Source organism: Oryctolagus cuniculus, chromosome 11 (assembly GCF_964237555.1).
Source record: "Oryctolagus cuniculus chromosome 11, mOryCun1.1, whole genome shotgun sequence".
Classification (NCBI taxonomy): domain Eukaryota; kingdom Metazoa; phylum Chordata; class Mammalia; order Lagomorpha; family Leporidae; genus Oryctolagus; species Oryctolagus cuniculus.
The window spans coordinates 117312324-117327072 of NC_091442.1; the positions used below are offsets into that span (position 1 = coordinate 117312324).

Consider the following 14749-nt stretch of genomic DNA (forward strand, 5'->3'; position numbering starts at 1 on the left):
TCTCTCTGCCTCTCCTCTCTGTGTAACTCTGACTTTCAAATAAATATTTTTTAAAAAGAAACAATGTTGCAAAGAATATCCAAATATATATCTTTTCAGGCATGCATGCATTAAAAAATAAACAGTATGCCCAATCTAGAGCAAACTATGTATTCTGCAGTTTTTCAGATCAGTGTTTCTGATAGAATTGCATCTTTGATTATACAGTTCACTCAATTTTTAAAGAAATTATTTGGGAGAGAGGTCCCATCTGCTTGTTTACTTCTCAAATGCCCAAAATGGCTGGGGTTGAGGCTGGGCCAAAGCTGGGAGCCAGAACTCTCCAGGATACTCTCCCAAGATACATATCAGCAGGAAGCTGGGGTCAGACATGTAGCCAGGACTTAAATCCAGGTGTCTGGCAATGTGGAGTGTCTGCAACCCATCTGGTTGCTTAACTGCCAGTCCAAACACCCTTCTTGTTGAGTTTTTGTCATCAAAGTGCTGAATTCTGTCAAACACCTTTTCTGCAGCTATGGAGACAATGATGCTATTATCTTTTATTGTCAATGTTGCATTTTACATTAATTCATTTTTGTGTGTTGAACCACCTTTGCATGCTAGGGATAAATCTCACTGAGTGATATCCTTATTAACGTTATTGAATATCATGCCTTTTACTTATTGAGACAGAAACATGTACCTGGGACCAAAGCCAGGAGCTGTGAACTCAAGATGTCCAGCGTGAGTGGCTGGAACCCAACTACTTGAGCACAACTGCTGCCTCCCAAGGTCTGCATTAGGAAGCTGGAGGGCAGGCACCAGACCAGGCGCTCCACCATGGCACACGAGGGGGCACCAGACCAGGCACTCCACCACGGCCCACGGGCGGGCACCAGACCAGGCGCTCCACCACGGCACACGGGCGGGCACCAGACCAGGCGCTCCATCATGGCACACAGGCGGGCACCAGACCAGGCGCTCCACCACGGCACACGGGCGGGCACCAGACCAGGCGCTCCACCACGGCACACGGGCGGGCACCAGACCAGGCGCTCCACCACGGCACATGGGTGTCTCAGCCACTAGGCCAAGAACTCACACCAGTCATGTCTTTTAATTGTAACTGCAATGCGTGATTCATACGTAGGACCAACACGTTTAGCTTTTTCCTGATCCACTGACTTGTACTGAGATTCCCTTCAGTTAGCAGTGCTACTGAGTCATCCACTATGCACACAGCTGTAGCTAATGCACTTTCACTGTAGCGGGTTTTTTAAGATTTCTTTAAAGGCAGGGTTAGAGATAATCTTCCCTCCACTGGGCCATTCCCCAGATGGCCTCCCTGGAGCTGGGAACTCTATCCAGTTCCTCACATGGGCGCAGGGACCCAAGAATTTAGGCTATCTTCCACTGCCTCCCAAGTGCACTGGCAGGGAGCTGCATCAGAAGGGGAGCAGCCGCACTCCAGCTGGTGCACACGGAATGCAGGCAGCCTAGTCCACAGTACCGGCCTCTCTTTGTTAAATTTACTTATTTGAAAGGCAGAGTTACAGAGGCAGAGGCAGAGAGGTCTTCAATCTGCTGGTTTACTCTCCAAATGACCACTACGGCAGGAGCTGTGCCGATCTGAAGCCAGGAGCCAGGAGCTTCCTCTGGGTCTCCCACGCGGGTGCAGGGATCCAAGGATTTGGGCCATCCTCCACTGCCTTCCCAAGCCATAGCAGAGCTGGATTTCAAGTGGAGCAGCTGGGACTCAAATCGGTGCCTATATGGGATGCCAGCACTGCAGGTGGCAGCTTTACCTGCTAGGCCATGGTGCCGGTCTCCCCTTTTGCATTTTATCCACCCGTCTTCCTGATGTTGGACTTGAGTTCTTTCTAGGTTCTTCTTCTTATTATTAATGAAGCACTTAAAAAAAAAAGATTATTTATTTGAAAGCAGAGTTACAGAGAGGGGGAGCGAGGAAGGAAGGATAGAGGGGGGAGAATTTCTTCCATTCACTGGTCCTGGAGCTTCATCTGTGTCTTCCAAGTGGGTGGCAGGGGCCCACCTCCACTGCTTTCCCAAGCACATTAGCAGGGAGCTGGATCAGAAAAGGAGCAGCCAGGACTGGAGCTGGTGCTCACATGGATGCTATCATCACAGGTGGAGGAGGCTCAACCGCTACACCCCAATGCTGGCCTGTTTTCAGGTTCTTGCTATCATCAACAGCACCGACTGTGCTTCCTGGTTTTCTAGTCCAAGCTAAAGAACGGCATTGCCATGGAAGCCCTTCCAGTGCGTGGCTCAAGCTCCGTAAGTGGAGTCAGCCTCCTGCTGAGCAGCAAGGGGCCCTTGGGTGCACAGAGATCCAGAATCAGAGTTCTAGGGGCCTGGCGGCCACTCTCAGAGGGTGTTTGGAGCTGGAGGCTGTGCAAGGTTTGAGTCTGGAGCAAACTCCCAAGGTTACAGCTCCTCGGTGAGCAGCAGTTATTGGCCCAGGCTCTTCCCTCCACCTGGTGCTGGCCAGGAGCTGCAGAGCCTGGAGCTACTTGGAAGGACTAAGGCAGGGCTGTAAGATGCCGCCACTCCTAGCGCCCAGATCCTTCGTGAGGGCTCAAGAACTCAGGCGCTGATGGCCTGTGGGGAGGGGAGACTTGGGCCCCTCACGGTCTGAGCCAAGCTTGCACTCGCTCCACTGAGGGACCAGGCCAGGTTAAGAACCTGGGACAGCCCCGACTCAGCCCAGTGTCTCCATGTCTCAAGTCACCCTGCAGAAATCCTATCTGCCTCTCAAGACTCGGTTCTTGCATCCCTAACACTCGCAGACGGCCCTCACCCCACAGCCTAGCCCCCACACCGGGAGCCCCCTCAAGGCAGTTCCTCAGGGGAGGGGAGGGGAGGCCTGGCCATCTCAGCTACCACCAAGAAAGACGCCAACCAAGGGTCCACAGCCATGCAGAAAACGATGTGACCTCAGTGACCCTTCTTGGAGGTCCCCATGGGCAACATGGACTCCCCCTGGTAGCCAGTCACCTGTGCTGGTTTCTAGCAGCCCCAGGGCTTCTGACTGCAGCCTCAGGGCCTAACACAAAACACGGACAGTGTCCAGCCCAGCTGGGTCCAAAAATGCAGGCGCCTAAGAAGCTGCAGCCCAAAGGTGGGCAAGGGTCAGGCAGGTAGAGCAGGTGCAACCCGGGACCTCCAGTGCCAAGAGCAGGATGCTCCCTGCCTGCCCCGCCCACAGAGGAAGCATCTGCACCAGCGGCGGCAGCTGAGACAAGGGCGTTGCTGGGCTTGCCTGCAGGGTCCAGTGCGCCTCGGAGACTGGGTGGAAGTGCACACCGTGGCCCGGAGGACACCATTCAGAGGAAGGACGCTTCGAGGTCTCTGCAGCTGCCACACACACGTTTATTTGTGAAGCCCCAGGCGCAGCCCAGACACACGGAGCACAAAGGGAAAGCACAGGCGGCTCAGGGGTCCAGGGCATCTCCTGCCAGCACAGGCCCCATCCCTCCCCTGCCCCAGGTGCCGCTCAGGTGCGGGGGGCCCTCCCTTCTCCTTGCCGTTCCCAGGCTGGGGAACAGGGCTGACCCCCAGGGCCAGTCACATACAACTGCTCAGCAGCCAGGGAGAGCCGCATCGGGCCCAGGAGCCAGAGCAGTCCCAGGCAACTCCTGCTCTTCGACAGCACGGCGTCTGCCCACCGCTCTCTCTTCTGGTCTACACAGCATGGAGGCTAGGGCCTGGCCCTCTGCTGACCACCCCGCAGCCCCACAGTGGCAAGTGCTGCTCAGGCCAGGTGGTCAGCATAGCAGCTATGGATGGGAGATGGTGACCACGTCAGGACCAGAGTGTACTGACAAGAGGCAGAGGCAGCCACTGAGCGCGCAGTCCCAGGCTGGCAGGGAACACCCAGTACACGGGGAGGGGACACAGCTCCCCAGGCTCGGTGCAGCCCAGGGGAGCCGAGGGGCGGGGGTGGCGCAGCCAGCAGGGCCCTGAGCACAGGCGCAGCCAGCAGGGCCTCCTCGGATGGTGGGGAGTTTAATGGCAGAGCTCCCCAGAGCGGAGCAGGGCCAGTCCAGCAGGGGACATGAAGACCCCGGGCCCGACAGGAAGCGCACACCTGCACACACACCACAAGGACACATGTACCCGGGGACCCGCCCTGCCTCTGCCCGAGTCCTGCGTGGCCGCAGCCGAGTTCATCTCAGTCCCCAGTCACGGGTCCAGGCGAGGATCCGAGAGGCTGCTCTGAGTCTAGACCTTGTGCAGCGTCTGCAGCAGACTGTGGCGGGCAAAGGAGCAGGATTCCAGGGCGCCGTTGGGCCTGTGGGAGAGAGGGGCCAGCGCGTGGGGTGGGCACTGGGAGCTCAGGCTTATTTCCCAACAGCTGTGGCCACTATTGTGCCAGACTCCGTTTTTCCTAATTCTCACAACGACTCTGCAAGGGAGGCTCTCAGCCCCCTGCCTTCTGCACAGGGGTGGGCTATGCAAAAGGATCAGAGGACGTCAGTGCGGCCAAGGTCACATAGCCCACCGGCCAGAACGCCAACCTGCACTGCACCAGCAGGCACAGGCCAGAGGCCAAGCACTGTTGTTACCAGCAGCATCGTTGGCGTCATTTCAGCGAAGAAACAGGAGGACTCCTAGGGATGGACAAGCGTGTGGGGCCCAGGACCAGCACCAATGGCCCTCTGACCCGCAGCGCACACACAGGCAGGTTTGGGACCCCAGAACACGTGGCTGAGAGCAGAGAGGGCCATCAGGGCATCCAGCCGGGATGGGTACAGAGGGGCAGCTCAGATGGGGTGGGGAAGGAGACACAGGCACAAGCTTGGCAGTGGGAGGGAGGGCGGGTCTCACCCACCCCACCCACCTGGAGCTCCTGCCAGGGGGAGTGTGCCATGCTGGGGGCAGGAGGGGCCGAGACCCATCGTGCTGCGGACTCCAGCAGAGGAGCAGGCAGTCAGATCTCTCCACAAAGCCAGGCCGCCTGCAGCCTGGGCAGTCTTTGTGGCAGGTGGGTGGATGCCTGCAGTAGCAGATGAACTGCCAGACGCTGAGGCGACCAGGCCTGCGGCAAGGGAGTCGGTGCCAGTCCTCGCACGCCTACCACATGGCCTCCCCGCAACACGGTCCCGCAGGCTGCACGTGTCCTGATGCAGCCCCGAGTGCTGGGCCTCACCTACGGGGCTACACGCCCCTCAGGGCAGGGATCTTCCTGCTCCTCTCACGCCCACATCCCCAAAGGCGCTGGGCCTCACAGAAGTGTGGCTGCACAGAGCTCTCTGGTTGATCCAGTGGGGAGGCTGAGGCCCGAGGCCTCAGAGAGGGCACCCCTGCCTGGTGGTCCTAATGCTTTATTACCCGACTGTGACCAGTGCTCCAGGGCCTAGCCAAGGTTTAAGTCTCTGGGGACCAGGCAGCTCCCACAGCAAGGTGTGTCCACAAGGGAAGCCCAGGATGACCAGGGCCCTTAGAATGATGCAACTGTGGGAACCGACAGAACTGACCACAGGGACCCCGATAAGTATGGGATCCATGAGCAGACTTGGGTAAGACACCAGCCTGGTCCCTTGCTGGTGTGTGATGCAGGCAAATTTCTTAACTATGGCAATGCTGGGAGAGGGCCCAGGAGGGGCAAGGGCCTCCAGGTGCCCACGTGGCGCAGCAGGCTGGCTGGGCTGGGACTCCTCACCAGGCCAGGCAAGTGGAAGGCCAGTGTGGATAAATGCGACAAAGCCACACTCACTTGGTCATGAATGCCAGCAGCAGGGGTGCGAGAGCCTTGGGGAAATAGTCCTGCTGCACCATGTGGTTCAGTGCCATAAGGGGGCCGTACAGGTTGGCAATGGCCTTGATCTTGTCTTCACTCTGCAAGAGGACACAGCAGAAGGGAGGTGAGCTAGAAGTCATCTGGAGGGCCCTGGGCTCCACCACCCAGACAGTGGCTCACTGAGGCCCCACAGAGAGCCCGTCACAGAGCCCAGGCTGCTTGGGGACAGGACTGGAGCCGCAGGAAGCCTTGGGGTGGTGACCTGGGCAGCCGCCCCTGCACCCGCCGCTCCTCTGACCTCACCTTCAGCAGGCCCATGTGGATGAGCAGCCTGGTGAGGAAGGCATTGGGGTTGAAGGACGAGCAGCTGAGGGCCTTCTTCATAAGGGCGTCTGTGGGGCAGAAGCAGCAGAGGGCTGGGCACAGGCCCAAGGGTGTCCCAAGGCCCGGCCCTGCCTCCCTGTCCCATCGAGAGGTGAACATGGCGAGGAATGACAGGGACAGGCACCAGACTGGGGAGGCACTTGGCACAATGAGAAGCTTGGCTAGATACCTTGGCCCCTCCCCTCCTGGCCTAACATGTAAAATGGCATGGAGACGAAGCCACTGTGCCCACCTCACACAGCTGGTTCCCATATGTGGACACCCCACCACTGGAGGAGGTGTAGCCAGGTTGGGGGGACCTGCAGGGAGTGTGCCAGGCCGCTCTGAGAAACAGAACTCGAGCCTCTTGTTCTCCCATTAATTCTCAGGGAGACCTGCACGCTCCCAGCTGGCCTTGGCCTCTATGCCCACAGCTGACTCTGGGGAAGCCCCAGCACTTCCTATCCCTCCTCTCCTCCTGCATAAGCTGTGTCCTCACCACAGGACCCCCCAACCCCTTCCTGCCTACTGAAATCTGGTCCACACTGGCTCAAACAGCACCAAGGAGGAAGGTGACAGGCTCTGGAAGCAAACGTGGTCACAGGGCTTACCAGAGTGCACTCAAGAATGACTTGGGGAAGGGTGAACACGGCGTGAGGCTTAACAAGATGCCCACACCCGTACCAGTGCTTGGGTCTGAGCCCACTCTACCCCAACTCCAGCTTTCTGCTAATGTGCACCCTGGGAGGCAGCAGATGGTGGCCCTGCCATCCCTGTGGGAGGCCTCCAGTAAATTCCAGGTTCTGGGCTTTGGCACGGTCCAGCCCCAGCTGTTGCAGGTGTTTGGAGGGTGACCTAGTGGATGTTCAGATCACACTGTCTCTCCTTGTCTTTTAAGTAAATGAGCATAAGTTAAGAAAAGGAAGGGAGGGAGGAAGGGAGGGAGGGAGGGAGGAAGGGAGGGAGGGGACCTGGGAAAGGAAAGTGAGGACCCTCCCGCAGAGGGGCTCACATACACACAGGCCCAAGGTGGGGACCAAGGCTCAGCTTGCATCACCCACCTCCTGAATGGGTCCTTGTGGACCCGACTCTGGCCCTCCACACTGGGCACCTGCACTGGACATCACTTGTGAGTTTTCTACAGCTGTCTGGCTTTAGGAAAGACCTAGTTTGCCCAACAGAGCTTCAAAAACCAGGAGAGCACCCAGCCCGCCCCACAGCAGGCCATGGCAAGACCTGACAGGCCAGGCCAGAGTGGCTGGGAGCGCATGCCGCACCAGCGCTGGAGCAGAGCCCCTCGGCGCCCACGTTACCTACTGCGTCCTGCACTGCCGTCCTCACCGCAGCTTCATCCTTAAACACAGACGACACCTTCAGGAAGGCAGCAGCCACTTTCTCCGGGTCAGATGTATCAGTCTGAGGACACCAGAGAGGACGGTCAGGGGCCCGAGTCCCAGGGCCGGGCACAATGATCTGCCTGTTCTGGGGCTTATGAGAGGCCTTGGCACCTGTGACCGCTAGAGGGCAAGGACAGGGCCCTCACCTGTCCTCACCCCAGGCTGTCCCGTGGAGCCTACCTAGAGCCTGGCCCACAGCACATATAGAGTGGATAAGCCCTGAAAACTGTCATCCCTGGGGTCCTCTGGTTTCTTTCTTGTAATCCAAACTGAAGAAATAACGCAGAATATGGACAATATTCACACAAGGATGTGTCCCTCAACTCCACTAACAAGAGAGGAAAGTGGCAAGATACAAATGTCCAGAGACACTGGCCTGCTCATCTGAACCAAGCGTACGCAAAGTTTCATAACCAGGAAAACCATGAACAGGGCTAAGTCAAAGTGTAGGATACAGAAAGGTTTCCATTATATAATCTCATATTTATCATGTTGCAAAAAAGTATACAGACAAAACATTCAAAAGGAAATCACTGAAAATGTCAAGCCAACCCCACACGTGGGCTCCCTGAGCCTCCATTTTTTCATCTATAAAAGGAGTGTAACGGACCACATTTCAAGTTGCAAGAGGACTAAATAAAACCATGACCAAATACAGAGCCCACCAGAAAACAGTGCTGCAGAATCAACTTGGGATGAGCGAATGAACCAACCAGCAAGGCTGCAGCTGGGCGGCCTCCCTGCAGAAGGCTGTGACCTCCAAAGAGGCCCTGGCCAGAGGGTTGTTCTAGAAGCACCTGGGCCCAAACACAGAGACGCTGAGGCACAGGCATGCAGGAGCGGGAGTGGGAAAGGCCCTCGCTCCAGGCCGCACTGGCCACGGCAGGTGGCTCTTCCTGCAGCTGAGCAGTTCCCAGCAGGCACAGGCGCCTGCCTGCACCGGTGGTGGACAGATCTACTGCACACGCTGCTACATGTGTCTGTGTGACTCGGGGGTCAGGCCCCTCCAGCAGCCTGGCACAGGTTAAGTCTGGGGTCACAGTGCTGTTATTACCTGTTGGGCTATCAGCATGGAACTCTTGGGTCCCAGGCGCAGCAGCTTCTCAGGAGAGGGGAAGGCCAGGAAGGTGGAGACGTCTGCAGGCGGCGGGGAGGACAGCACAGGGGCCGGTTCCTGAGAGACGGGGCCGTGGGTGGTTCTGTTGGATTCTGAACCTGACTCCAGGTTGTACCTGCTCCTACACCCACAATTCTTCCCACTCAGCTGCAGTTTCCCAAAGGGTGCAGCCCCCACAGAGGCTGGTCCCAGTAGGTTCCTGATACGGGGTGTGGGAAGCCACCTGCCCAGGATTCCAGAAGCCTGGTATGGCAGAGTGAGTCCATGCTAAGACACGCAACACCTGGGGAAGGACTCAAGAGAGAGGCATGTGAGACCTGAGGTAGACCCCCCAGGGACCAGTCTAGCTGGGTCAGCACTGCTAGCAACGCTAGAGGTGTGGAGAAACACACGGGCCGAGCCGTGCCTTGCCATTCCACTGCACCCAGACACCAGGGAGGACCCCAATCCAGCTGGGCGGGGTCCCAGTCCTACCCAGAGTTCTCCAGAAGCTTTATGTGGGAATCTACAAGGGAACACAAACAGATGGACTGGGGCAAGGCCACCCTGAAACCACCAGGGCCAGGCGAGGGACATCAGGCACGCCTTGCAGTCCTACGTTACCACACCTAAGTGAGTGAAAGTGCATCGGGCAAGCAAACACGTTACTAGGATCACAGCTGTTCCTTCTGTCTCAGCCAGGAGCAGCGGCTGTGCTGAAGCAGGTCCATGGCCCACCCTCGGGAAGACGCTACAGGACTGCGTGCTCAGGGGGCCCAGGGCTCTGATTCTGGCAGAAGACAAGGAACGTACCCCACTGTTAGGGTCCAGAATCTTCCTGGAGGGTGTGGTCGACTCTTCCCCCTGACCTCGCTGCTGCTGAGACTCTTCTTCCTCCTCTTCCTCCTCCTCCTCATCTTCCTCCTCCTCTTCTTCCTCTTCCTCCTCATCTTCTTCTTCCCCTTCCTCCTCTTCCTCGTCTTCGTCATCGTCACCCTCGTCATCACTGCAGACAGGAGTTGGCTAAAGCAGGTTCTCCCTACCCAGTGACCCTCACTGACCACAAGGCTCCAGTCAGACAGCAGGGAGTCTGGGGAGGGTGCCTGCTCCTGGGGCTGGCCCAGGGCTCACCAGAGAGCACGTCACTCATTCTTCAAGACAAAGGATGAGCGTGCAGCAGCTTCTGCAGTCACGGGTGAATCAGATCTTGTCCCTGTCCCAAAGAAGCCCACAGTGTCCCAGGGAGACAGCTGAGGCCCAGGGCGTGGCGGGATCTGTCCAGGCCGAGATGCCCAGGGCAGTGCCACCCTCTTCTCATGACCACAGGAAGCTCCTGGTGCAGGGAGGCAAAGGTCTAGCTGTCCCTGCCCCGAGGAAGGCTGTTCCACTGTCCCCAGACCGGGATCCTCCTGAGGTCCAGCCCCTGAGTCCCCAGTTCCTGGCAGCAGCACAGGCCTGCAGTGGGGACTCAAGACTGAGCATCAGTGAGGTGCAGCTGCAGACCAGCAGGCGGGGCTGCCAGCACAGACCGAGTGCAGTGCAGCAGGAGGCAGCGCGTCCGCTCCCCACCTCTACCCCACCCCACATGCAGAGCCCCGCTCTCTTGCATCAGTCGCTTCCTTCCTAGAGTCAGCGTCTGGGGAACAACCCTGGGCCCCAGCTGTGCCCACTCACACCCCTTCACTGCCCTGGCTTCACGGCCCTCTGTGCCAGCTGCTGCTGGGTCAGGACCAAACCTGACGTCACTTCAGAGGCCCCTGGCTCACCCACTCCTAAGGGTGGCCATGCTCAGCCCTCTGTGTTTCTTTGCTGAAGACACAATTCCTCTCTCCGCTTCCTGCGAGTCAGATGTCCTCAGACCTCCCACGCCTGGCACAGAGCCTGACCCAGAACAGAAGCTCAGTGACACGGAGAGTGGCCACGAAGGAACAGGTGGCCTGACAGCCCCCGCCCCCCGGAATTCCCTACCTGAGGGACGCCAGCACCTTGGCCATGTTGAAGCTGTCCAGCACCTCCTGCAGCTGTTCACAGCCTTCCTCTCCCAGGGTGTTGCCTGCTCATGGAGAAAGGGGCTGGTCAGGACAGCACCAGGCCAGCCTGGCGGGTCTGTGCCCAGGCCGCCTGCCCTCACTACCATTGAGATCCAGCTTCTCCAGCTCAGTCTTGTCGGCCACGGCCTCGGCCACTGCCACGGCAGCATCTCTCTTGATTTCACAGAAGGACAAGTTCAGCTCCTAAAAATAGGAGGAAGTGGTGGAGGCAAGCAGGAACTGGGCGGAGAGACAGGTCCTGCTCTGAAGCCTCAGCCTCCCCGAGGGAAGAGAGGGCAGGCTCTGCCCTCCAGATTGGCAAGGGGGCGAGAACAGCAACACACACAAAAACACAATGCCACACACGCAACCAGGTGCCAAGGGCCAAGTGTGTTTGCCTCAACTGAACCACACGTAGAACATCCTTGGGAACACCAATGTTTCCAATTTCAAACGGTTTCAGATTTTGGACTACTTGCATACACGCAACAAGATTTGGGATTGATACCCAAACGTAGACATGAAATTCATTTGCTTCATGTACACCCAAAGGTGTACATGGTCATTTTAGGGTGCCTGCGTTTTGATGGTGACCCATCCCAAGCTCAGCTGTGGTGTCACACTGGCATTCAAAAGTTGTAGAACTTGGAGCACCTGATTTCAGATTAAGAGCACTCAGCCTACACAATGGTGCACATCACACCTTCTTCTGGTTTTACAGGGAGGGGAGGAACGTGCACAAAACCGCAGTGGCCGGGAGAGGAGCTGGGGTATGGACCCCGGCCCACCAGCCTCCCCACCAGACCCCACCCCCAGCATGGGGGAAGCCCAGAGGCTGGGAAGAAGACAGCAGATGGCACTGGTGATACCTTGAGCTTGGGCAGACCCCCACGGACAGCATCTGCGATGGCAACGGCACCCTTGGAGCGCACAAGGCAGTCCCCAAAATTGATCACCTCCACCTGCCGCAAGGTCTTCAATGTCTGCAAGGAGGAAGGGTCCAGGCCTCACCCCAGCCCTCCCTGCCCCCATCAGTCACCACACGGCATCCTCTCTGTATCCTGGTCTGGTTACCTCCACACCCCACTAGCTCTTCTCATCACCTCCCCATTGGCCTCCAGGGCCAGCCCATGCCTCGTGTTGGAGCACAGATCTAATCACTTCACACCACTACTGGACCTTCCATAGCTCAAGGAGTTAGCAAGGCTACACAGTCCTGCCTCTCCCCCTTCATCTCTGGCCTGGCCTTGCGAAGCCAGGACCAGGCAAAGCAAGGCTCCCTCCTGAGTCCCTGGCTTCCCACAAGCCCAGACGCCTCTGCCTGAAACCCCCAGTCCCACCTTCTGTAGCATCTGTGTGTCTTGTACAATGTAGCCAAAATGGAACCTCTTCCAGGAAGCCCAGGACACACCTGACCTGATCTTCACTCATGTAAGCTCCCCAACATCTGCCGCCACAGCAACAGGGTGAGGCCCCTGCAGGGCTGTGGAGCCCTCCCCACCGGGCCTGGCATGCAGGTAGCCTGCCTGTCACTGGTCAGCAGTTTCCTCCCCTTCTTCAACTACAGCTCCTTGAAGGCACTGGTTCAAAGCCAAGCACCGAAAGGGCTCAATAAAACCATCTCTGAACAAGTCAATGAGGAAGAGACAAGCACGAGCAGCCTTCTCTGTGCCGTCTGAGTACAAAGCAGCACCCCCAGAGCTGCCCACGGAAGGCACAGGCTTCCCCGTGACACGTGACCCTACTCTGGACGTGTTCACACGGGCTGGGCCCATGGGGTGCACACCAGGTGGGCAGAAAAGTGAGGGCTAAACAGCCACCTGCAAATGAAGCCCAGGCAGCAGCCAGGCCCTGCCCCACGGGGCTGTGACCCGGCTCTGCCACACTTGCCTCACCTCGGCCATGGCCACCCCCCCTTTCTCAGTGAAGGTGTTGTCGTTCAGGTTGATGACCCGCAGCAGGGGGTTGATGGCGAAAGCCTGGGCCAGGGCTGTGACCCCAGGGTGGTTGATCCCATTCTGCGGCATGTGGACCTCCTCTAGAGTCCCGATGATCTGTGAGGGCAGGAAGGAGAGCAGAGTGTTGGCCCCCAAGTGACAGGCACATCGGCGGTGGGAGAGCGGCTCCACACAGCACGCATGCGGAGGGGCTGTCGCCAGCACCAGGCAGGGCTTGTCTGTGGGTTCGGGGGGCAAAATGGCAGGCGATCCTCTCCGCAGTCTCACCAAGGTGGAGTCAGGATCCCCACCAGTAAGAGGAGAAATCAAAAAGGCCAAGTGACTCGCCCAGGGTCAAACAGATCTGGAACCAGATTTCATTTTTTTGGAGTAGCTGACAGAGAAAGCTCCCATCTGCTGCTTCACTTCCCAAATGCCTGCAATAGCAAACGCTGGGACACAGCAGAAGTTGAAGCCACCAGCCAAGAACTCAATCCAAGTGTCCCACATGGGAGGCAGGGACCCAACAGCTTGGGTCACCAACACTGCCTCCCAGGGTGTACGCCTGCATGAAGCTGGAATCAGGAGCCACAGCTGGGCCTCACACAGGCACTGCCATGTGGGACGCGGGCATCTTAACCAGGTCTCAGTGACGAGGCTTCACGCCCAGCCCAAACTCCAGATTCCCCAGTCCTCTGCCCTGGGGACATGGGCTCAGTCCTCTGGGTGACGCCCTCCTCCACCGGCATTCTACAAGCCACGTCCTGGGAGGTGAGGAAGGGCTCCTCTAACCCACCTGGCCCTCTCTCATTCCGGCCTTCTGCCATCCCCATCTCTGCTTATAACAGTTCCCTCCTATTCTGCTGCATTCTATGCACTCTCATGGTGGACACTTCTCCCAGGAAGGCTTCCTGGATTCTCGTCCAGTGCTCTTCTTCCACATCCCAAGTATTTGAGTCTTCCCCTCCGGTGGGGTTCCTCATCCTGCATCATCAAAGCCTACGTTCTCACCTGTACACCGTCAACCCTGAGTGAGTTCTCCAGAGGCCCATATCCCGCCTTCACTGCTCCCTGGGATGGGGAACAGGCACTTCACTGCACCTGGGCCAGTCTTGCTGTCCTGGGTGCACGGCACAGCTGGGAGTGGGGGCGGAGTGGTCACAAGTAAACACTGGGGGAGGTCACCCAAGAGTGCTTCATTGGCTGGGGCCCCTCAGAAGCTCCTCCCAGTCTCCTTGTCTCGGGCAAGTGGGATGCGATCCCTCTCTGCAGTCCACACAGGGAAGCCGTGCCAGGCTCCTCAGCTCTAACTCCGTCTCGAGCCTTCACAGTACTCTCACACAGAGCTTCGGGGAGCTGCTAGCGGCTCGCCCCAGATGGTGAGTGTGTCTTCTAGACACGCACATTTGCGGGGGAGTGAACAAGCTCAGAGAGGGTAAGTGACCATCTCCACTGGCTCAGCTAAATGCCGGCGCTGGGATGCACAGCCGAGACTCTCAGCTTGGTAGGCCTAGCCAGCATCAGTGCCTAGGGCACGACAGACAGGAACACTCACCCCAAAGGCTTCTGCCAAAGCAGTCGCCCCATCGTTCTCCAGACGGTTTCTGCCAGCCATGAAGACCTTCAGGGCCAGTGGTTTGCCTTGGCTGCTGGATTTCCGGTAGCACTCAGTCAGAGCTGCAGCCAGGATCTGCAGGCAAAAGCAAGGGGAACAAGCCATGGGCAGGGGGCCCTCGTCCCTGTGGGGCCCCCACCGTGTGCATCCTGCGCACCCACTGGCAGTGGGTGTGCGGCCAGATCGCGCCTCATCTGGGCCCCAGACTTCACAGTTTACATCTATCACTTGGTTTGTGTGTTAGCCTGTGGCGCTCAGTCTCAGGGAGTCCGAGGGAAGAGCCAGGGCAGAGTCACCCGGCTTTAAGGTCCGGGGGGGGGGGACTCCCCAGTTAGCTCACTGCACCGGCAGAGCCTCTGCTAGCTGGGACCATGGTCACCCCCGTTGTCAGCTGAAGAACTGGGGCTCACCAATACTGCACAGACTGGCCTGGCTCCTGCCTGAGCCCACACAGCTGCCCTGGAAGAATGTAAGGTCAGCACACACCAGCTCCACAGTGGTGGGGTCGTGTGCATGCACAGTGCAGAAGCATCAGACTCTCTAAGGTGGCTCACCCTGCTTGCCCCTT

At 58.2% G+C, this 14749-nt stretch overlaps 1 protein-coding gene across 5 annotated transcripts in view; it reads right to left on the reverse strand.

Annotated features, from left to right (window-relative positions):
* Window positions 1-3352: 3352 nt before the first annotated feature.
* Window positions 3353-14749, reverse strand: part of RANGAP1 (Ran GTPase activating protein 1) — a 28808-nt gene continuing 17411 nt past the window's right edge. For 4 of the 5 annotated variants that reach the window (XM_008275173.4, XM_051834011.2, XM_002721407.5 and 1 more), the window contains 11 exons: window positions 14122-14256; window positions 12525-12683; window positions 11499-11612; window positions 10734-10833; window positions 10568-10652; window positions 9413-9605; window positions 8558-8677; window positions 7420-7522; window positions 6047-6135; window positions 5720-5841; window positions 3353-4294 (listed from right to left, as the gene is read on the reverse strand). In XM_008275173.4, coding sequence (XP_008273395.1) covers window positions 4225-4294; window positions 5720-5841; window positions 6047-6135; window positions 7420-7522; window positions 8558-8677; window positions 9413-9605; window positions 10568-10652; window positions 10734-10833; window positions 11499-11612; window positions 12525-12683; window positions 14122-14256 — 1290 coding nt within the window. In that variant the 3' untranslated portion in view covers window positions 3353-4224. The remainder of the gene's footprint in view (window positions 4295-5719; window positions 5842-6046; window positions 6136-7419; window positions 7523-8557; window positions 8678-9412; window positions 9606-10567; window positions 10653-10733; window positions 10834-11498; window positions 11613-12524; window positions 12684-14121; window positions 14257-14749) is intronic. The other variant, XM_070052973.1, reaches the window with a different exon arrangement.